Here is a 22,453-nt window from a genome sequence, read left to right as displayed (position 1 = left end):
CTTTATAGTACTGCAGCCAAATCCTTCTCTCATCTCTAGAATAAGACCATTTTGCCTTTTAACAGCGTGTGTGGAGTTGGTGCTATCATAATACATGGATGGATTAGCCACCGGCATCACTAAGGGCTTCTGCCACCGTCCAGGCTTCGTTAGGACAAGGAAAGGGTTAGCGCGGTGCCTAGCGATCATCTGCGAACCCAAGTGCTACGTGACTTGCGAGGCAGTCGGTCTCACTGTTTGCTCTTGTATTTCTTTGCAAGCACATTACAAGGAGAAGGCGCTGTCGTGACAGGCAGAGTATGTGCTCCCCCAGGAAAAAAAAACAAATCACCTGATGTCTTTCTTTTGGAGGAAAAAAAAAAAAAAGAGAGAGGAGGGCAAGTTTTCAATGCATGTCTCTAAAACTCTTGGCAGGTGAAAAACTCGACAGACTGAGCAACCCCCGCAACATCAAGCCTCCAGTATCAAAACTCGGCGGTGCCATGTCTGGATTGCAGATGCTCCCTGAGTGCACGCGATGCGGCAATGGGATTGTGTAAGTGCCTGAGTTCGGTCACACCGTGCAGAGCGCAGCAGTTGCGAGAACACAGGGATTTAGCTGGATTGTCTTTCTGCCAGAAATACATGTGAGAATTGATAGCAGAATCCTTGAATCTCTTTTTACTAACCATATATAAACCTGGAATTCAGGAATACAGTTTGATTGCCCCTTTTAAGGGAATTTTGCAACAATACATGGATGATTCATAGAATGATTTCTGCTGGCTTATCATGATAACTGCCCTGTGACTATGAATAGTACCAAAGGCACTAACAGTCTTTCACTGCCTTACTGAGGAAGAAGCAGGTCAAGCGGAAGAGGTCTGCAGTTATTTTTCTGTTGTTTTGGTTTGATTTTTTTTGCTGAAGACACTCTGATGGGTGGATGTTGGGACTAATGCTCAGAGAATATAGGCCTTTTTCTTCACCATTTTGTAATTTGTGCTCTGTTCATTTTGGTTAGAAGTCTTCTTTTTTGTTTCTTTTTTGTTCTTGCTGTTGTTCTGAGCTGAAGATTTTTATTCCAACAGCCTTTAGAGCAAACAGTGCCTACGCGTGCTCGTAGGCAGTGCCTCAGGCTGTGTCGGTAGCACTTGGGAGGCCTCCGACTGTCAGATCAGGCTTAGCTTTGTGTCAGGCCTTGGAGCTGTGTTGCAGGGGTGTGATGACCCTGGAAGGGCTCAGCCTACATAAGCTCCGCTTCTGGAAGGCGCCAAGTCCTCCCCATAGGACTGAGCACCACTGACGTTCTGCAGCGTCCACTGATCCCCGCTGTGTGCTTAGTGCCGCACAGCACGCGGAGGAGATGCAATCTCACGCTGTGCCCGTGTTGCCGGGCTTCCAAACCAAAACCCTCTCTCCTCAAAATCCTGCAAAAGCACCTCTCCCAGGCAAGCGGGAATGGGCAGTTGAGTTGGGAAGCCCAAGGGTGATCCCCGCAAGTTGGTCTGGGTGCGGAGAGGGCAGAACAGTGAATGGTTTTGCAAGGAAGGCTGTGAAGGGGAGGAGGTGTCGGAGTAACAGCCTGGGACGGAAAGGAGAAGGGCAGCCCAAGGAGTCGCATGTGGGGGAAGGAAGCTATGGGGCTGTGCAGGTAGGAGCGCGTGCCTGAGGGAGCGGTACACCCGGAGCTGGGATGTGCAGCAGCTTGCAGGTCCTTGAAGCCAGGGAGCTGGGTGCAGAAGGCCCAAGGGAGCCCGCTCGGGGAAGCAGAGGTGAGCCACTGCTTCCCGCGGAAATACAAGCGAGTCCTTGCAGAGCAGAGCCCCGTGGCCGGAGCGGTGCCTGGCGTGGGGATGTCTGCTGTCGGTAGGCTGATGTGCTGTGATAGGAACCACAGATCACTTCTTTAAGTGCCCCTATGTGCCATGTTTTTAACTTGCTCCATTTTACACGAGGCAGCGGAAAGAAATACCTTTGCCTGCTGTTTCTGCAGCCTCCGCTCGGTGTCTGACCTGTGCTCCCGCCGTCTCTCCACAGGGGCACGATCGTCAAAGCTCGGGACAAGCTGTACCACCCCGAGTGTTTCATGTGTGACGACTGCGGCCTCAACCTGAAGCAGAGAGGATATTTCTTCATCGAAGAGCAGCTGTACTGCGAGACGCACGCGAAGGAAAGAGTTAAGCCTCCCGAAGGATATGACGTCGTAGCTGTTTATCCAAATGCTAAAGTTGAACTTGTCTAAATACATACTCTATTCTTGGAGAGGTCGCAAGGCGGCTTGCCCACCCACATGCAGGCCGCTCGTTTTAAAATATGGCTGTAATCAGCTCCGATTACTAGAGCCCAAGTAAAATGCCTTTTCATAGATAAAACCGTTTACACTTAGGATCTCAAGGGGATGGTGTTGAAAGCATACGAACAGGTTTTTCTCTTCTTTTTGACACTCTGCTTTTTGGGTTGCTGTGTCAGGTTATTAGTCTCTGCCATAACCTTATCCAAGATCTGTGTAAATACTGATTAATTTTCTACTTTGTTTCATATAAAACCAGTATTCCTTCCCTCCTGCCCCTTCATTTTAAAATGCAAGGAAGATGTTTTAAAAGCTCAAAGAAAATAAGGCACTTTAACGAAAGAAACTGACTTCTATATCATTACTTAATTTCATACCTTCCAGTAATGCCTTGCTCTGTGGCTTCTGTAGTGATTAAAAATTAACACCATGTGGCATCTTAGACCCTGCAACACAGTATTGTGGATGGGGGCTGCTAGGCTAAATCAGATTTAGATTTGAACAGAGGCAACTGTGGCAAGCGGAAGTGGTCTTTTAAAAAGGAGTTGCAATGAAATTCTCTGGTTCAGTGACACTGCAGTTTGAGGCTAATGCTGTCTGACCTGAGCTCACCAAAGAGCTTCATACTGTGCCTGCAGCAAGGTTTTTTCCTTCTTTTTTTTCCCTCTCCTAATTCAATTGTTCTCCCTAGCAGTATGTGTAAAGGACACCAGAGTAGAGTGGAGCCTGCACTGTTCTCCTCCTCCTGAATTTCTGACCCCTTTGCTCTCTCCAGCAAGGGTCTTTGCTTTGTTCATTGACTGTCACCCAGCCTTTGTTAAAATTCAGTCGTTTGATTCTAGATCTCCCAGACTGGGAATAGCCCTGCCGTGTGGGACTGACTTTGCAGCTGTGGAGATGGTAATAAAATCCATCTAAGCACTTAGAAGGTAACTTTTGACCTGGTAAACCCATCTGTAAGGCTCTGAGTCCAGAATTGGTGGATCCAGATTTGCACCTGTGTCCCAAAGCTGAGCTATTGCAAGGTTTGTTGTACGCTTTATTTGATGGGGAGAACTTTGTGGATCTTGGGATGTTGTTCTTTTGTGGAGATATGTTTTTCATTTTAGTGTTTGGAGGAGATGCGTATGTATGTATGTCTTATGAACTGTAGAGAGCCAGCTACTAGGTGTGAAGTACTTAGCCCTGGGCTGCTCTGTGCCTTCCTGACAGCCTCGTGCTACAGTTTTCTGCCTGATCACCGCAGGTGCTAACAGGAGCCATGTGCCTGGGCAGCACCAGGACCCTTCTGAAACACCTTTATTAACAGTGCTTTATAAATAAGAAACTTGGACACCGTTTCCCTTTAGAGAAGTAATTTCTGTGTTACTATTTGCCCCCATTTAAAGCATCAACAGGATATCGCTGTAGCAAAACCTCCAGTTAGTGCCCCGGCGATTATCTGACCCTGGTGAAATATGTGGCATTTGAAATCAGAAAACTAGGCCTGTTCCACGGACACCTGGTGCACTGACGCTGCTCCCGCTCCCTCCGAGATCTGCAAGGCTGGCACCCTTCCTTAGATCAAAGGAGTTGTAGAAACAGCTTTAAAAACAAAAAGAAAAAAAAAAAATCACCTTCTCTTTGTGTCAAAAGCCAAAAGTTTAACTGCATGTTGCCATGGTTACTGTCATGTTTATAGCTCTGGCCTTTGCCTCGCGGTTAAAGGGAAGAAAGCAAGACCTCACACTCGGCATTCCAGTAAACTAGTTAAGAGCAAACACAGAGGATCATTTCATCCCGTTCAGGGGAGAGAACAGGCTTTGATCACCTCCATGAGAAGCCTGCGCAGGGCCTGACTCTGCAGTGCAGTTGGTTGCCATTTACTAAGCTCAAAACCCAAGTACTGCTGGTCAGGTTTACTCCCGTTTTGTAGCAACAGCCTCCTTCCTGCTCCTCACCTGAGGAACGGGAGGAGAAACATGTCTGTGCTCACTTCGCCTTCCACGGCAAGCAAAAGCACCGGGAGCTGGGGCAGCTGCCCCACCGCTCTTGCCCATGCTGGCTCTCCGTGCGAGGGGTCCGAGACGTGATTTATCCAAGCTGGTGCTGGGCAAGGACAATTTCTGCACCACAGAGGGAGTAAGGATTTAGGGTGTTACAGGACCACACTTGCACCATGTACTGTGGAGCCTTGCAGGGCTTTAAACAATTACTTCTGCCACCAAAGTTTGATATTTTGACTCTTCTTTTCTATTAACAGTATGGAGTCGGGGTCTGGCAGCCACGGGCAGGAGTCTCCTTCCTCCCTCGAGCTGACAGCCACCGAGGAGCGGCTGACCCAGGAATGTGAAACAGGGTCATGGTACGCTGAAAGCAAAAAAGTAGTGTAGTAGAAGGAAAAGCTGTACACGCAATGGCCCTGGCACTGCAGGTTTTCCAGGGCTCGGAGGTCCTAAGAGCCAGGCCTTGGGAAGCCCTGCGCTCAGCAGCCTGGCAGCAAATCCCCAGGGGAGTTGAGCGCAGGGCGAGCGTGTGCAGCGCCCGTCCAGGAGCGCCGTTAGCAGCGCAGCCCGCTGTTTCTTTGCAGCCGGACCGATGCGGGCTGTATACATTCCTGCTAGCGACAGAACAGCCACTTCCAACTTTCTGCCATGAGGATTTTTAATTATTAAAGTAGAAGAAACACATGGAAAATTTTATCACACAGCTGAGCCTAGTTTTCCTTGTATTTGCATAGCCTTGCTCAGTAGATGGACCATCTGAGTGGAAATACTTTGGACAACTGTAAATGATTAGGAGACTAACCATAATCAGGTATGAAGTGTTATTGCCCCTTGTTTGCAGGCCTCTGCTTGGAGCTTATTCATTTGCAGCTGTCGTAAACATTTGTTCTGACTTTCTGTATTAATCTCACATGTTAGTGGGCCAAGCTTAATTGGTTGTAATATGTTTTATGAAGTCAGCTCTGTCCTCATCGCTTTCTGAGGTCGTAGACCAGCAGTGGGTATTTTTGGTAAGCGTCTCACCATCGTTAATGGTTGGCCCCTTCTGCAGGTTCACCGTAAATATTGCTTATAGTTTGTTTCTGCTGCCTTTATGACTTTGCATGCGAGTTCATGCTCACTTTTTCTCATGTGAGCTGGCAGCACAGCGTGCGAGCAGGACTTGAGCTGTATGGTTTAACTGTTACAAGCGTCTTGTGTAAAGTCACCCGTGGTAAGACACCTAGCATCCCTCTGCCTCAGTTTCCCTGCCTCTTATTAGATCAAGGTAAAACTTTGAGGGTGTTGTGGAACTGAGTTCATCACAGCTGTGAAGTGTCCTCACATACTCCAATGAAAAAAATTTTTGTACCATTTTCCATCTAGTACTAAAACTTAAGACTAAAAATCTGTTTCCTGCATTAGAAGATGTTCTTCCAGGAAGCCCATATAAAATACAATGAAATGCTGAAGATTGTATATGCCCTTTTTGATATGCTTAGCTCCAAGCAGATGCATCACAGCCTTCTGGTTCCCACAGATGCTTTTCAGCCATTAAGTCAAACATCTTCCAACTATGGCTCATTTTTCTCCATACTTAAATACAAGGAGTGTTGACACCTGATGTGAAGGTGATCTTATGTTACCTGGAAATGTGCAGGAAGCCTTGCTACCTTGACCCAAGCCCAGGGTTTCTAAATGGGATTGAATTCTTGAGTTTCAGCTCAGCTGAGCAAGAGAAAATTCACTACAAGAGTGGCCTCAGGATTTTTTTCAATTTACCTTTGAAAGAACTACATATTTGCCAGGTTAGGCCATACTTCATTCTCTGGTAGCTTTTGTCTTCTGTTCAACTCCATTTGTGAGGCCGTTTCTCACGCTGCAGGTGCCCCCTGTGCGTGTCAGACATCTCGTAACACCAGCACGAGGAACACCTTAGAAATTCATAACTTGTTGCCTTGCCGCTGAGGTTTGAATGTATAAATCGTGCAGGCTGCTCGCTCAGGAATCCTCAGCGGCCCAGTTCAGCTGCTGTATAAATAACAGCGCTGGGGAGAGCTGGCCTGAGGGATTCAAGTGCACCTTTCTTTTAATTTGAAAATAAGTTCCCACAAATCAAGTTTTCCACACAGTTGTTTCCTGGTACTCTTTCTTATGAGTAATCAACTCATTTGATCCCCAGAGGAGCTTAAAATGGAGCCACCTCGCACAATAATATCCTGTGGCAAATTGATTTCTGGATTTATTCCACGTCATTTACATTATTTCTCCGGTAACGTGACTAAAACCAGAGCACTGTTCTGCCTGCCTGGCCAAGCTTGTGACAAGGGTGAACCTTACAAATGTTACGTGTTAACCGTCCTATTTAACGCTGTACAACATCTGGAGGATGCAGTTTGTATGGAATATAAAATAAAGTTGTATTGTCGGTTTTATGTCTCACATTAATTAGTTTGGCCTTTGCTTCATCCCTTGCCGGGGTTTCCCTCTTGCTGAAGCGTGTCCGTGGGCACCGGGTGATGCCTGGGTAACGCGCTAGAAGCGCTTGCTCTCAGCGTGCCTCTCGTTTTCTCTGGGCAATGCTGCTGCTGGGTCACGGCAGCTTCGTTCTCTTTGTAGCAGTGGTGTTCCTGAGGCATGGGGTAAGTAGTAAGTAGATTAGGATTTTCTCTGAGTTTATAGGCATGTTATTTTTTCTAATTCTTCATGCAAAGATAATCTTATCAACTCTTTTCTGCTTCAAGAAAGCAACTGTGTGTTCTTTGCATCCTTTGCAGTGCCTCTGGCCTGTATAACGTTGCCAACTCGCTCTGTGCTTCTGCTCGCTTTCCTAGAGAGGAGGGAAGTGCCACCTTCTTGCATTTAAAGGGGTGAATTTGCTGAAGTTGAGTAGATGTTGGCGAGATCCACTGCAAGAGAAGCATCCTGCGACTTTGAACAGAATGGACCACAACTTGCAGTGGTTAATTGGTGATGGCCAAGGGCCCGAGTGGCTCCTCGCATCGGGATCTGGGGTGGGGGGGGAAGGGATGGAGATGTGTTAAGGCTTCCTGTGTCAGCTAAGGATTCCCTGGGCCGGGAAGGGCTGTAAACAACCAGAGCACCTCTCTAGGCAGGCGGGATGTCAGGGTTGGGGCAGTGAGGGCCACAGCTCTGGCTGACCCTGAAGAGCCATCAGCATTAGAAAAATCTGTAGTCATCTCTTTCTCCTGTTGGCGTGGCTTTTTATTTTAAAAACCCTGTGGATGGGTTTGGAGTTAAACGTGCGTTCTGGCATAGCCCTTGTCATGAGGAAAGGACGTTATCTCGGACGGTTTTGTGAAGTCTGCTCGTTCCTAGGTGAGTCAGACTCGGACCCGTCTCCTGTTTACACTGCGGGATCGCGGGGTGTTCGGTGTCTGAGGACACAGCGTGAGTTAAGAAACGTGCAGCTGCTGCTGTTAGCGATCATGGCCTTATCTCTGCTCCTGATTGAGGGCTACAAAAAGGACAAAAACATTTAAAAGGAGAGAGAAATAACCCAAATGATCCCTAGCTCCAGGAACAGCTCTGAAAATGCCGCAAGGAGGCTCACTGTGGCAGGCTTCGAGCATGTGTTGGTATTTAGCAGCTAGTAGAGGACCAGGGCGGACTAAACCAGCACCCGCAGATGCGAAAACGTCTGTTCCGTTCCCCCTGATCCCGCTAAGTGCTGCTAACGTCTCCTCGCAGCCTTTCCTGCGGGCTGGAGTTGCTGCCGCGCATGCAAGCTGCTCCCCTGGGTGCGTGGGGCTTTTTCCGCGTCTTTTTGTAGTTCTGTCCTGACGGGAGCTTGCCTGCAGGCAGCATTTCCATCCCGCTTTCCGGCATGCTCTGTTCTTGCAGGGTTGCAGAAAGCGTGTCCCCCACAGCGGGAACCGAAGCTTTGCTGCTCCGGCGCACCGTGGCCGAGCCGCTGCTCTGACGTCGCCAGCAGCCCAGCTGCAGATGTTGCTGGTTTTTCCTGCGGAATATTTTCCCTAAACCACATCTGTAAAAACGTTCCTCAGAAAGCATGAAGTCACCCTCTTTATTTATTTAATTTCTTTTTTCGGTCACTGGAGCGCATCATCTATCCCAAAGCAAACTGCCGTGATAACATGCTCTAAATTTAAACCCGGAGCACGAGCGCCGCGCAAAGCGGATTGTATTACCCGGCGCGGGACTTGTCCCGACCGGCGCGTTTCCCCTGGGGGCGCCTGGCAGAGATGCCGCTCCCGGCCCCGGCGCTGCGCTCGTCGGGGTGCCGGGAGCCAAAATTGGCACCAAACCCCAGCCCTTCCCGCGGGAGCGAGGAGGTCCCGGCATGCTGGTTGCTCCCGTTGCTCCTGTTCCCCTCCAAGCCCGCTGCCAGCCCGGATGCACCGGGGTTTTACGGGATGTTGCTGGGTGTCTCTGCTCCCGGCTGGCTTCGCAGCGGCAGCCGGCTGCGCCTCGGCGGGGCGAGGGGCTGCTCCGCTCCGTGCTGCCAGGCCCCTCGGCTCCGTCGGATTCGGGGGCTGCAGGAACGACACACGATGATTTCCCAAGTGGCTCCTGCAGCGTTTGCATGCAAGATGCCGGAGACGCTGCGACAGCAGCAGTTCCCCTGCGTTTCCCACCACATTAGGCCAAAACCATGAAAACACTTATTTTTATTTTCATTCTTTCAGTGCCTTTCAACTGGAACAGAGGGGCAAAGCCGCTTCCTTTAATTTTTAGATGCTGTCTGGTCCTGGAGCAGCCGCGGCGCATCCAGCCGGGACGCCTGGAAGGGCTGGGATGGTCCGGGGAGGCGCGGGACGCCCCGGCAAAACCTGCCTGCCGGTTGTCCCTGCTCGCAGGCAAGACGGTTTCCCCGCTGAATCTCACCGGGGCTGGTTTTAATAATCCGCTGGTATTGAGTCTGCTGGTACGTGGGAAAGCTGAAGGTAATTTAAATGAAACGCCTCTAATAGATATTTAATTTAAAAGGTTTTATTGGGCAGTATTAATATATGGAAACCGTTGGTCGTATGTGCCTAAAATGCTTAAAAAGCCAAAGCCCACGAGGGTCTGCGTACGGTATGAAATCTTCAGGCCTTGAGTTCCGTGTAGTTTGGGTGTGTAGCTCCATACCGAATTAGTGCACATGTCCAAATCAGTAAAAAAAATCAAATAATTAAAGCGCTTGGGAGTGCCTAGCCGGTTAGTGAGTTTTCGTTCACCCTGAAGAGGAATGAAAGCCTCGAGCGCATGCGTGAGCTAGAGGTGTCCGTAAAGCGTGGTCTGAAAACCGCAGCCCTACCGAGCCCCTCGGCCGTGCCGCTCCGGCTGCTCCGGGCGCTCCGGTCACCCTGCTCGGCCAGGAGCAGCAACCCGGCTGCGGGGGCCCCGGGGACCCGTCGCCCCTTTGGGAACCTTCCTCGCACCAGCAAACGCAGCGACGGTGCCGTTTAGTAACCGAGCGAGACGGGCTCGGCGCCAAACCGAATCCGGTTGTAATTGTTCAGCTTTTTCCACGTATCATCGTTAAAGTTTCCGGCTTCGCGGGCGCCGTTTCCACCGCCCCACCCCGGCGTTAATTTTCCTGCGGCTTTTGTTTGCAGTTGTTTCACTCGACTTCTGCTGTTGGGCGGCTGCCCCGGGGACCCCGGGGAGGTTTTGGTTGATCCTTTCTTGCGAAGATAAAAGCGCTTGTGCCACAGGAGGGGAGATGACGGGAAAGAGGCTCTGCAGGGAAAAAAGCGCTGCCTCCTCCCTTGCCCGTGTGTGCAAGGGGCTCCTGCTCTTTGTAATTACTTTGGGAAAGAAAATTCTTCCACATGCATACAATAAAACAGTCAAAATCGCTCCTGCCGTTGCAAGGGGAGCTGATTTGGTTCGCGATGGGAAAGGCGACGGCAGAGATGCCGGGAGCTCCCCGAAGCAGCGCGGCTTCTCCCGCCGGACGTTGGGCTGTTTTGGGGGTTTGTGTGTGCCGGGGCAGCCGGCGGCTCACGACACTTCGTGCGGCTCGTTTGCAGCGTCGCTCTCGGGCTGCGCGACGACACGATGCTCGGGGACACTGCGGGGGTTTAGCATTTTTAATGAAAATGGATGCTTGCTTTTAAGAGCGCTGGCGCCTGCCCGGTGCCGTGGGGCTGCGGGAAGCGGGGAGGTTTCTGCTGCGGCTCTCGGAAGCGCCCGGCGCGTTTGCACGTGCGGCTTAGCGGCAGCTCGTGCGGCGCCAACCGAGCATCACCCGGGCGGTTCTGCGCGGTGCCGGCTGCGATGCGCTGGAGACGCGGGCGAGCGAGCCCCCGGCCTCCCCTCGCCCGCTGCCCGGCCACACTGGCCCCCGGTGCTCCCACGGCCCCCGGAGCCGCTCACGGCCCCTCCTGGGACGCGGGGATCCCGGCTGGTACCAGTGTGGCAGTGGGATGCAAGGATCCCGGCGGGTGCCGGTGCGGCAGCCTCCTGGGCAGGGGCTTCCTGGGGGCCTCAGCGCTCCCGGGGAAAGCGAGCACACGCGGAAAATCGCTGGTCTGCGCCTCCCTCCTGCACCATCTAGTGATGGAAAGCGGAATATCCAGCAATTTCAGACCAGGAATCTGCGTCCCGAGGAGCTGCAGCGTCGCGCTGGGGGCCCAGCACCAAAATGCGCCCGGGCCAGGGCAGCGCGTCCGGGAGCGCCGGGGCGAAGGATCCTCGAGGCGAGGACGCTGAAGCGCCAGGAGGGTCCCCCCGGTCCCCCGCAGGGAAAGGGGGTTTCGCCTCGATCCGCATCCGGGCCGCTGTTCGCCGAGCACGAGAGGCGCCGAGGGCCGCGGGCCAGCACCACGCAGCGCCCTCGGCATCTCAGTAAAAGCCTCAGCGGAGCCGAGCGCTCTTGCCAGCCATGGAGCCGGGCGCGCGGGTGCTGCTCGCGGCGCTGCAGTCAGGCGGGACGAGGGGGTGACGCCGCGGGCGAGCTCGCAGCAAGGCGACGCTGCCACTGGCCGCAGGGAAAGGGCCCCCTGTTGCGGCACGGCCGCGGGCACGCTTGTGTGCTGTGCCACGCTGCTGCCCGCCACGCTTTCCGACGTCGGGCTTCGGTCGGGGCTCCACGTCTCCCCGCAGCAGAGGTCACGCACAGACCATCGCCGTGCCAGGAGCGCCCGTGCAACCGTGCAGCGAGGCCCGGGCACCGTGCAAGCACGCAAGGTGCACGCCGCCAGCTCGGCCTGGTTTGGCCCTCGGCTCCCACACGCTACGGGAGCTCCCATTACCAAACTGATCCTGCTGCGTGTTCCCTTGCACAGTCCTCCCGCCGTTTGCCTGCCCCGCGGCGCGAGCCGAGGCCGGGCGCTTGGCTGGCGCGTGGGCAAAGCTGTGCAGCCGCTGTGCGACCACTGGGAAAATCCAGGGCTGGTTTCGCCTAGGCGAGAAAGGGTGTTTGCACCAGGACAAACTATTTGCACGAGAGGTCATTTCTCAGCTATGGAGAGATTTGCTGCCTCGCTCCCCGGTGTGTTAATCCTCCACTTCTGCCTCTTCAGCGTCTGAGCTGGCTTTCCCGGAGCCTCCCCTGACCTTGTTTCCCATATGCTGCTCTTCAGCGAATAGCTCAAAATGTGCTTTCTAAGGCTGCAGAGAAATGCACTGACCACCTGGAGGAGTCGCTTGGGAGAACCGGAGATGCATTTTCTCCCTCTGGGGCATTTGCTGCGTGACTGGCTGCACCGTTCTCCTGCCAGTAATTCCGCGCGGCTTCGATAATCTCTGTGCCTGGGCTAAACCATCCCCAAAGTTGGGATCTAACTGGGCTTTCCAAAGTGGGGAGCACCAGCAAAAGCTGGCAGCAGAGCGCCGTTGCTCTGGGTTAAAGCGATAGCACGCAACAGCTAGTGCAACGCTGCTGCAACAGAGGAACAGCTAGATCACAAAGTATTTCTATAACTACTAATTTATATATATATTCAAAATAAGAGTAAACCCAAAGGCGTTTTCATGTTGAACATAATGCATTAGGGATCATTGATAAACCTGAATACATTATATACGCCACCTGCTCCCTTCTGATCCACCAGCTTTGCAGTCTAACCCCAAATATTTATAAGCATTGCAAATTATTCCTACGTAGACAATTAATTACTATTTACTGAATAATTATTATTTTTACTAATGCAATATTAATAAAGACAATTGTTTATTTGCTGCAGGGAGCTAATGTGCCTGGCACGTTTCGGTGCGATGCTGCTGGTGCCGGCCGATGCCGCTGTGCCGCGGCCCGGGCTCCTAATCTGCCCGGCGCAGCCCCCCGGCTGCTGCCTATCGGCGCGGGCAGCGCTGGCCCCGGCCTCCGCGGAGCAGCCGGGATCTGGGGCTGCCCGGATCTGCTGTGCAGCATCTCTTATCCCGACGGCCGGCGGGACGCTGCCTGGCCTGGATAAATGCTGCCACCTGCTTCCTCCGCCCCGGCACTGCCGTGACAGTCCCTTGCCCGGCTGCTGCTGTCCCTCTGCGCCATCCGCGTTTCTGCCCTTGCTTCCCACCACCGCTGCCACCTTCCCGCGCGTCCCCACAGCCTCTGCTCTCGGCTGGCGAGATCTTCGCCCTCGCTCGGCACCGGCACAGCGGTGCCGGCTCCCGGCAGCCAAGCTCTCCGATTCCCAAGCAGCCCCCTTCGCGCTGCTCCCGGCCCGGCTCCGCAGGCTGCTGCGACGCCGGCTGCCAGCCTCCGGGGCCCTGCGGCACGTTCGCCTCCACGGTATTCACCAAAGTGCTCTCCTTCGGCTGGATGCTTTTAAAAAACAAAACAAAAAAGCAAAAAAAAGCAAAAGCAGCCAACGAAGCCCAGGTCCTGCCTGTTGCAGGGGCAGGATTTTGGGTGCTCGGGCCAGCTCCCCGGGAAGGCGGCGCTGCTGCCTGGACACCCGCGTCCTGCCAGGGGTGCAGCCAGGGCGGGGGCCGCGGCCCCGGGAGCAGGGTGCCGGCAGGAGCCGTGACCGTCCGTGCTCCTCTCCGTTCCCCATCGCCTCCCGTCCCCCCCTGCTCCCCCCGGCCTGCGGCGCCGGGGCAGGAGCCACCGTCGGCACATGGTGCTGCGCCCACGCACCGAAATGGGGCAGCCCCGTCCCCAGGGCTCCCGCGGTGCTGTAATGTGGCCTGGTGACATTTCTGGCATTTTGGGGCAAATGCTTCCGGCAGTCCAGGCCTGTTCACCGGAGGAAGAGCTGAGCAGCGGCACCGAGTGATTCGAGCGCTGCACGTGCTTTGAACGCCGCTGTGTTTCCAGGTGCCTTTTCAGTTACTTCAGAAGAAGCCAGCGTTGCTCCGCTTGCTCAGGCGGCTTCACCAGCCGTCTAAATATCTTCCTCCACGCAAAACCGAGAATCGCGTGCAAAGCAGTAACAGCCGGGAAGCTGGAACACCAGAAACCCTCCCGAGGCCCCAGGTGCTACGGCTCTGCCCGGCCCGGCGCTGCCGGCCTCGGCCGCGAGGGGGAACAAGGCTGCCGAAAACATCGCGCTGGGAGGCGACGAGAAAATCCCCGGCACCGGCAGCGCCAGCGCGCTGGATTTCCCAGGCTGGGCCTGATCCTGGCTGTTTTTCCCACGCCTGCGCCGCGGGAGGGGCTCGCAGCCGGCTCCGCCTGCGCGCTGCGCGGCTGCTGCACTGCGGGTTTCCCCCTCCCGGCGCCGCTGCGCGGGGACCCTCGTTTGCGGCGGGCGGGTCCTTTGCGGCCGGGCTGTGGCGGCTGCCGCTTTGCCCCGGGGAAAGCTCCGCTGCCGCGATGCTGCTGCATCCGGCTTCCACAACAGCCCTTGTGTAACGGCATTTGCGCATCTCGCAATGGCGTGGCAAAGGAAATCTTGCGTGGGGTTGCGAGAGGCGCGGAAAGGGGCCGCAGACCCCCCCCCCCCCCGGGAAGCACAGTGCGCTCAGCGCTGAATGGAAAAGCTGTTGATTGCCCCAGCCTCACGGGGGGGCTCCGGGGAGGGCTCGGGGTGAGCGCGGCCACCTCCGCCCTGCGGGGCAGGTGCGACGTGCGCGTGGATTTATTACGGGAGCCGGCAGAGAAACCACGCGAGACAGCCGGGACAGCCCGCCCCGTCTAGCCAGCGGTGCGCTAATGTCACCTTGGGGACTCGCCATAGAGAGAGAGACCTACTAATTTTGCAGCGCTGCCCACGCTGAACACCTGGATCCGGCCCACGGGCGCTGCACGCTGCCGGCAGCCGCTGCTGGCGAACCTCTGAAATAGCGTTTGCGGTGCGAAACGCGGCCGGGGGGGGGGGGGCAGCGCTGCCGCGGGGGCTCCGCGCGGGTCTCGCGGCGGCGCCGCTGCTCTGCGCTTGCGGCACCCGCGCAGCCGCCGCCGGGGGGGGCCGCACCGCCCCCGCGCCCGCGCCCGCACCGCCCCCGCGGGGGGCCGCACCGCGCAGGGCCGGGCCGGGGCGGAGCAGAGCCGGTGCCCGGGGCGGCCGCGCGGCGCGCAGAGCCGCGGAGCAGCCGCGCCATGCGCGACTACGAGGCGGCCACCGCCTTCCTGGGCGAGTGGGGCCGCTTCCAGCGCCTCGTCTTCTTCCTGCTCAGCGCCAGCATCGTGCCCAACGGCTTCAACGGGATGTCGGCCGTGTTCCTGGCCGGCACCCCCGAGCACCGGTGCGCGGTGCCCCGCGGCGCCAACCTGAGCGGCGAGTGGCGCAACGCCAGCATCCCGCTGGAGGTGCGCGGCGGGCGGGCGGCGCCGAGCCGCTGCCGCCGCTACCGCCTGGCCGCGCTCGCCAACTTCTCGGCGCTGGGGCTGCGGCCGGGCGCCGACGTGGACCTGGCGGCGCTGGAGCAGGAGCGCTGCCTGGACGGCTGGGAGTACAGCCGCGACGTCTACCGCTCCTCCATCGTCAGCGAGGTGCGGCCCGCGGCCGGGCGGAGCGGTGGGGGGGGGGGGGACGCGCGTGGGGCGCCGCCGGGGCCGGGCTGCTCCGGCCGCGTGGGCAGCTGCGGTCCGCGTCGGCTCCGGTGCGTGGGAACCGCAGCTGCGCGGGTCACGGCGGCGGGCAGCGAGCTGCGTTGCGGCACCCGGCGCTAGCAGGGAGCGCGGGGCTTTGCCGCAGGACGGAAAACCGCGTTCTCCCCAAAGCTGCTCTGTTTCCCCCTCTGCCCGGCTCAGGGAGGGCTGAAGAGCCGGTTAGCGCTCTCGCACCCGCAGCAGCCGCTGTGTTTCGGCAGAGCATCGGGGCTGCAGGCGGGAGGGCTGCACGGGCAGCCCTGGTGGGAGGCGGTTTGTGCGCCCCCAGACCCCCAGGACGGTTCTCAGTAGCTTGCAGGAGGAAGGTGGAGGTTATCCCGCAGGTTTTGCAGTCGTTCCCACCCTGTTTTCCTACGACGTAGGTCTCCGAGGGAAACGGCTTTCTTACGGGCTGTAAGAAACTGCGGGGTTGGGTTTGTTTGGGGTTTTTGCAGGCATTTGGGAAGTCTGCAGCCTGCTCTGATCAGGCTCGGGGTGCCCAGCCCCAGGTCCCGGTGTGGGCACCGAGCGCCCTTCCCCGGGGACGCGGGCGCAGGCCGTGCGCGGGCCCCTCGCCGGGCGGCTGCCGCCAGCCCCGGGGACGCGGAGGGAACATCTGCCACCAGTTAACTTGGCCTAAACCCGCGTCCGTTCAAATCAGGCCGGTAGCAGGAACCCGAGAACAAATGGAGCAGTGTGAAAGGTGCGCTCCTGGCAAAGGGTGTTTTTTCAGGGAAGCGTCATCCGAGTACAACAGGAAATACAGCATGTGCTCCAAGTGTTTACTGGAAAAACCCAACTGGTGAGAGACAAGGGGCTGGGAGAGAGGCCCGGAGGGAGGGGATGGAGCAGCGGGGGGTGGCGAGGGGCCCCGGGCAGGGTCAGGGGAAAGGGGGCGAGTGAGCCGAGCCGGGCGAGCTGCGGAGCAGGAGGGACCCGCTGCCCTATAGGGCTACAACAACACATGATGGAGGGGGGAGCATTTCGGAAGTGGGCCGCGTTCTTGGCCACCGGCTGACCGTAGTGGCAGCTCAGCTGCAAGCCACATGCCGCGTGCAAATAAATATGTGCAGTCGTAACCCAGGTGACGGCACAACAGTGGTTTGGGTTTCTGATAGCCGGCCTGAAGGGCCCGGCACAGGCGCCGCCGCTGAGCTTGCTCCAGGAAGGAGACTGGATTATCCAGGTGTGGTTGCGAACGCTTAATCTGTGGTCTGGAGCTATCTATCGCTCTAAGACAGGCAGTGGGAGAAGCAAAAGGAGAAGAAAAACTATTCTGCCCTAATGAACGGGGGTTGCAACAATTTGTCTTGGCAGATGCCAAGCAAGAACTGTTGGTGCCAGATCCGGACGGGATGCAGCAGTGGGGTTTGTCATGGGACCTGGATCTGCCCTTACTGGAGTGCACCAGAGTGGCAATTGCAAATGACGATGATGGAAACCCACTGCCGAGTTTCCATCTGGAAGCCAGATGGAAAATAAGGATACTTGTTTTGGTTAGAACATTTGGAAAAAATTCTGAATTCAGTTTTAAAGCAAGGAAAACAGGCATTGATGAAAACATGAGAAGAGAAAGTTCAGTTAAACTTTTGATGTCCACTGTTGCGGCCAACATTTTTCACTGTATTAGCAACAACAAGCCAGGACATGCCATCAGAAAAGCTCGGTGAAAAAACTTCTTCAATTCTAGAAATCAGTTGAGGAGCAAAGCTTGACAGTGCCCGATAAAGTGCTTAGAGGCTTTATTTTGATTCATGTAGTTACAGCAACTTCTGTTATTGCTGCCTGAAAGGAGCCGAATAACAGATGCTAATACCCGGGGAAGAGAGGAGCCAAAACCAAATCTTCTGGTTGGTCTTAAAATGGAGATTGTGGCGGAAAAGTGAGTGTGTCCAAAACCCGGGTGAAACAGGAGGAAACCAGTTCAGGTTGATCAGAAGTCTAGGTGTTGTCATGAGCGAACCGGTGAAGGGGGGCGAGCCCTGGGAGCACGCTCGCTCGTGTGAGCGGTGCGGCTCGTCGGCCGTCCCGCCGTGATGGATGCGGGGAGCTCGCCCGAGCGCTTGCGCAAGCCAGAAGGGCGACGGCGGAGCGGTGGCTGGAGAGGCCGGGACGGAGGTGCTGCCTCTCTCGGCAGGGACGCGCTGCTGCGTTAGCTGCCTTTGCCACGTCGTCCCGCGTCGGTCTCGCTCGCTGGGATGGCGCATGAACGAAAGCGGTTAACTCTGAGCCCGTGTGTTTCCTATTGTCTGTTCTATAAAATGAATTTTAACATATGTATTTTTGTTTCCTCTGAAACGTAACAAGCTTCTGTTTTAATTCCAGATAACTGTGCTCAGACCTGACTGTAATTATAGGCTATGGCAGAAGCATCATGTTTTGCCTCTCTCCGAGAGAGGTGTTAACATGCAATTAATTCCCTTGGGTCTTCCTGTCTTCCCGTGCCTTCCCCGCAGTTCCCCTCCGCTCCCTGGGACACAATCTGCCTCGTCTGCTCTCCCTCACAAAAAACACGGCACATACCCCCAAAAATCTTTGCACCACCCTTGTGAAGGGCAGCGCTGGTGGTGAAGGCTTTGCTGGAAGCTGCCCACCTTTCGTCTGCGTTACTCTGCTCAGACCCAATTTCCCAGCGCTGGAGTTGACTCTTCCATGAAGGTGGAAGCCAAAAGCTTTAACTGGGCTTCTGGGAACAAGCAAACGCCAAGAGAGTTGACCCATGAGTTGTCTGCAAAAAGCACTGAAAAGGTTGTGACCAGCCCTGCCCACGGTAGAGGGTTCAGGAAAAAAATCCTGTGCTGTTGTTTAGCAAATTCTGGCAAAAATGTGGCTCCTCCCCGCAAGGCCTCTGAGTTTCTCACTGTTTCTGGGTTGTCCCTCTCGAAAGCAGGGACCAGGCTGCTCGTTTCGGTGTCTGCTGCGATGGGACGTGGACTTCCCCACGTGCGCCATCGAACAAGGAACTCTTGGTTCGCAGACGGTGCTTCACCAAAGCAACAGGCGGTGACGGTGCGTGATGGGCACCCTCCGTATCGGAAGCTGAAGCCTAGTTGCTGTGGTTTGAGGGTGTCTGAAGAGATTTTCTGTTCCTTTATGGCTTTTTCTCAGTAGTGTTGCAGTAGACCTACCAGGCTGGTAGCTGCCCTGTGCTTGAACATGGAGGCATCTCCTCTTGTCCCTGATGGACGGGGTGGAGATGGTCTCATGGCGAGATCTGGTACTGGTGATACAGCACACACAGGAGATGTAAACCACACTGCTGCTGCTGCCATGACAACAGTGAATATTATGAATTTCTCCTAAGCTGTTTGTCTTCAGATTTACTCTTGGATACATGGCCTGATTTCCCAGATTTTATAGTCTCAGTCCTTTACACAAGTCTGCATTAGTGTTTTCTTCTTTGTTGTGAACCGGCTGATATGCAGGATGGTTAATTAGTGACTTCTGATCAATAAACTCAGATGGCACTATCACTTCTGGCAGTGAGGAGGGTCTTCTCTGTTATTTTTGTTTGGTAATTTTTCAGAAAACTTGTAAATCTGTAGTGTTCCTTGCTGGCAGTGTTGGGCAGAATTTGCTGTTCCATGAGCCCACAGCTAGGTAGTTTGTGGGAAGACATCTGAGGTATTTGATGATAATAAAGTGATTAAAGGGTATTCTTCCCGTGCAGTTTGTATTTCTAGAGGTAAAAGCATTTGGTTTGAAGCTTAAATGAACTTCGCTCTCTGGTATGCTTAGCCAGGGACTTTGCAGAATTACTTATTTGCAGGTTAATGAATAATCATTCAAGTAAAGATAGTTTGGAAGTTGTAGCTGCAGTTAATTTAGGAAAAAATCTAGGTTTTAATTACTGCAGTGTTGTAATTTTAGTATTACAGTAACAGAATATCTTTATTGAATTGCCCATTCTTGCCATGTTCATGATAAGAGCTGAATATCAGTACTAAAAATGTCGTGTAGGGAGGAAGCTATACACATGAATATGTGCTTTGTCTTAGCAAGGTTTGGACGCAAGGTTTGGTCCTGTTGACCGTCTCATAACCAACCTATTTCATCCAAAGCCTCAAGGCGCAATTGGATGAGAACCTGTATCCGCAGAGTAAACATTGTAGTTCACAGTCAGCCTGGGAGGACTGGGAACCTGGCATGGCGAGGGGGCACTGTTACGGAAGAAATCCGATGAGGTCGGCTGGGAGGACTGCGGGTGATTTGGAGGACAAGGTCAGGATCCCAAAGTATCTAAATACATCCGGAGAAGTGATATGAAAGCGCCAGGATGAAATTCCAGACATCTGAGAAGGACTAGCCCCAGGAAGGCAATGCCGCGCGGAGGAGGCGATCCGGCTGAGCCGGGGCGTGAGCAGACCGTGCTGCGAGCAGGACGGGACAGCGCCGAAATGCCGAGTGCGAGGGACGGCAGTGCTCGCGGTGCGGTGCGGGGCGCTTGGTTCCCCTCTGTGCTTGCAAGCGCCTCCAAGGGAAGTAACTCGCCTAAGCTGCGATGATGAAGACGTAGATAAGGTTTTTCAGAAAAGCTTCCTTCCTTTCAGGACTCGAGTATCGACAGACAAAGCAGGGAGGTTGTGCAACCTCCCTGGAGGCTTTCAGGAACAGGTTAGGCGCCTCGCCCTGATCTGTGCTCGCAGGGGATGGGTAGCCCAAATTGCAGCACGACTCACGTCCCAGCCCTCGGGGCGAGGACTGAGAAGCCCTGGCACCCTCCAGCATCCGTAGGTATCCGGTGCTGGAGCAGCGCCGGTTGGATTTGTCCCGCGCTGCTGGTCAAGCAGCCATCGCCGCCGGAGGTGCTGACGTCGAGCTGGGACCGACGTGACCTGCTGCGGGAGATGTGAAATACGCTGCATTTCACCGTTTCCTAAGAGATCCAGTGCCGCTTGTGAGGACGTCGGCATTAACGGGGTGAGGCGGGCTCACAAGCAGGCTGCCGGTCTCCTTTTGAACATGCAGTCTGTATCGTAAAGCCTTATAAATCAGTGAAATACTGCCTCTTCGTGTTTACACGTGCTCCATTGCTGTGTAAGGATAGGGTGGGAGTTTTCCTCAGTGCAAATGCCTTTGGAGGAGGAAAGTTTCCTTTTTTATAGAAGACGAGGTGTATCTGTCTATGCAGAGCTTTATAAATCACGGTTCCGGTCCTGTGCAATCTTTGTGATATTTGATCTAAAATAGTCAGATGGATTTAATTGGCTAGTTTGTTTTCTGGTTGGATACAGCGGGCACATTTATCTTCATTTACTCTGTCCAGCTGCTGTATGTTCAGTTTACCACATCCTGCAAATCTTAAAGAACTGATACTGCATAGTTAATTTTTGTAGCATGTACAGTAGGTCATAGGAAAAAGTAGACTCGAATAGCTAGGTGAGAGGCATTTGGCACCAATAAAATACAGGAAGCAACTCAGTTTCATGAGTAAATATTATTTAGCTGGTTTTATTTTGTAGTCAAAGTGCCTTTGGCACAGTGTGGGCATTTTAAAAATGTTAACGCTTAACCTTGAGTGGCTGAAGTCTGAAAGTCGAGAAGCAGCCGCCGCGTTGTCAGACAGCAGAGTAAAATGCTCGGTGGTGACACGGTTAAGTAATGGCAAGTGTTAAGCATTGGGGTTTGGTTGCTGGCTGCTATGGCCAGGACGCCGGCGTCATGCCGGGAAGATGCCGTCCCCGGTGAGCTGTCAGCCCGGGCTGCTGGGGGCTGCTGGGCCATGTGCAAGGCTGGTGGGAAACTTCATAGTTTCCAGCAGTAGCACTTTGTTTTGGAGGCAGAGTCTGCAGCTGGGATATATCTGGGTTTGTGACTGTCTGGAGAAGGCCACCCCAAACTCATCAGATATCGGCGTGGACTTCCAGCCATCCCAGATATCCCGCTCTGAGATATTTATACTCCGCATTTTGGTTCAACTTAGACATCAGCAGTTACATACTTCAAATGCTTCAACTCCTAAGTGCCTAGCAAAGAAGTACGAATTTGTATCTCAGCGTTTGCAGTGTCCTCTGGGAGCAAGTTCATCCCAATAGTCCTTTGAAGCAGTTGGGCCTCCAGCCCGCATGCCATCCCTTGTGTTTGTAAGACGGCGTGCAGTGAAAAGCATTGGGGACTAACAATAGTTCTCCTGTACTTCCCTTGGGAGTGATAAAAGGCAATTTGAAGCTCATCATTGGGGAAGAAGCAACCTCTCCCATAGCCCGGGGTCATCATTTCCCATGCAATCCTCAATTTCCTCTCTTCTGTTGCTGGCTGCTGTTGGTATCGTGGGGTTCTTCCGCAGATCTGTGGAGCTCGTCTTGGGTTTTAATACCCTGAATAATAGTTGGTTTCATCTGCAAATTTTGCCACCTTGTTATTTATCCGTTTTTCCTAGATTTGTGTTGAATGTACTAAGCAGTGCAGTCCTGGATATTTGGGGAACCTTCTGCCTTGTTCTTGTCCTCTCAGTTCTCCACGGGACCCTTAGGTCGTGGGTGATCTCTCCTGAAAATCTAGGCACTGAAAAATCGTAGACGGAGTCACTGGTGAGCTTATGCTTATTGACTCCTTCAGGGGACTCTGGTAGACTCATGAGGTGCAGCTTTCATGTATTTATTTTGTATTTGAAAGGAAAAATGTAGGTTTCTACATGCTAAATGAATCATGTACTGAAAAAGCAAGGAAAACAAATTATTTAACGTAAAAATGTGCCCAGCATTCATAATTTCTAACAGTTCTTCCTAGTGAGGAACACCCTCACATCCCCACAGCTCCTCGCGGCAGAAGAGGGACTGCTTTGTTCTGCGGCGCATTCTTGGCGTAACGAACGCGGCGGCGGTTGCTCGCGGTGGCGGTTGCTCTCTCGCGCCGTCCCAGACGCCTCTGCGCAGCCCGGAGGGGGCCGCCGGGGCTGCGGGCTGGTCCTCGGCGGGTTCCCGGTGGGGTGAGACGAGGCCTCGTGCGCTCAGAGCAGCGGGCCTTTGCTGCCGTTCCCTTTTTATTGCTTTCGTCGTTCAAAGGGACTTTATCACCTTTCATGCCGTGTTTCAGGAAGCTGTGTGGTAGAATTTTGCTTTATTTTCGTACAGGGCTTGATCTCCTTTACAGAAATCTCAGTTCTCTTTTACATGGGAAACAGATACTTTTCCTTGAAAACACAACCGTTCTACAAATGATTTTTTTTTTTTTTCCAGGACTAACATCCTTGAAAGTATCAGAGCCTTCCTTACGCAGACACTCACTTCTGTCTTATCAAATACAAACACAGATAAACAGCCACGA

At 54.2% G+C, this 22,453-nt stretch overlaps 2 protein-coding genes across 2 annotated transcripts in view; both read left to right on the top strand.

Annotated features, from left to right (window-relative positions):
• PDLIM4 (PDZ and LIM domain 4) overlaps positions 1-6,684 on the top strand; it is a 66,478-nt gene extending 59,794 nt beyond the window's left edge. Inside the window, exons 6-7 of the mRNA XM_067304816.1 lie at positions 415-535; positions 2,020-6,684. Coding sequence (XP_067160917.1) covers positions 415-535; positions 2,020-2,224 — 326 coding nt within the window. The 3' untranslated portion in view covers positions 2,225-6,684. The remainder of the gene's footprint in view (positions 1-414; positions 536-2,019) is intronic.
• Positions 6,685-14,695: 8,011 nt separating this feature from the next.
• Positions 14,696-22,453, top strand: part of SLC22A4 (solute carrier family 22 member 4) — a 30,575-nt gene continuing 22,817 nt past the window's right edge. Inside the window, exon 1 of the mRNA XM_067304720.1 lies at positions 14,696-15,088. Within this exon, the coding sequence (XP_067160821.1) occupies positions 14,696-15,088 (393 nt within the window). The remainder of the gene's footprint in view (positions 15,089-22,453) is intronic.

The sequence above is a fragment of the Apteryx mantelli genome, chromosome 14, assembly GCF_036417845.1.
Source record: "Apteryx mantelli isolate bAptMan1 chromosome 14, bAptMan1.hap1, whole genome shotgun sequence".
Lineage (NCBI taxonomy): Eukaryota > Metazoa > Chordata > Aves > Apterygiformes > Apterygidae > Apteryx > Apteryx mantelli.
Note: the sequence above shows the minus strand (reverse complement) of the source record. Positions and strands in the feature narration are given on the sequence as shown.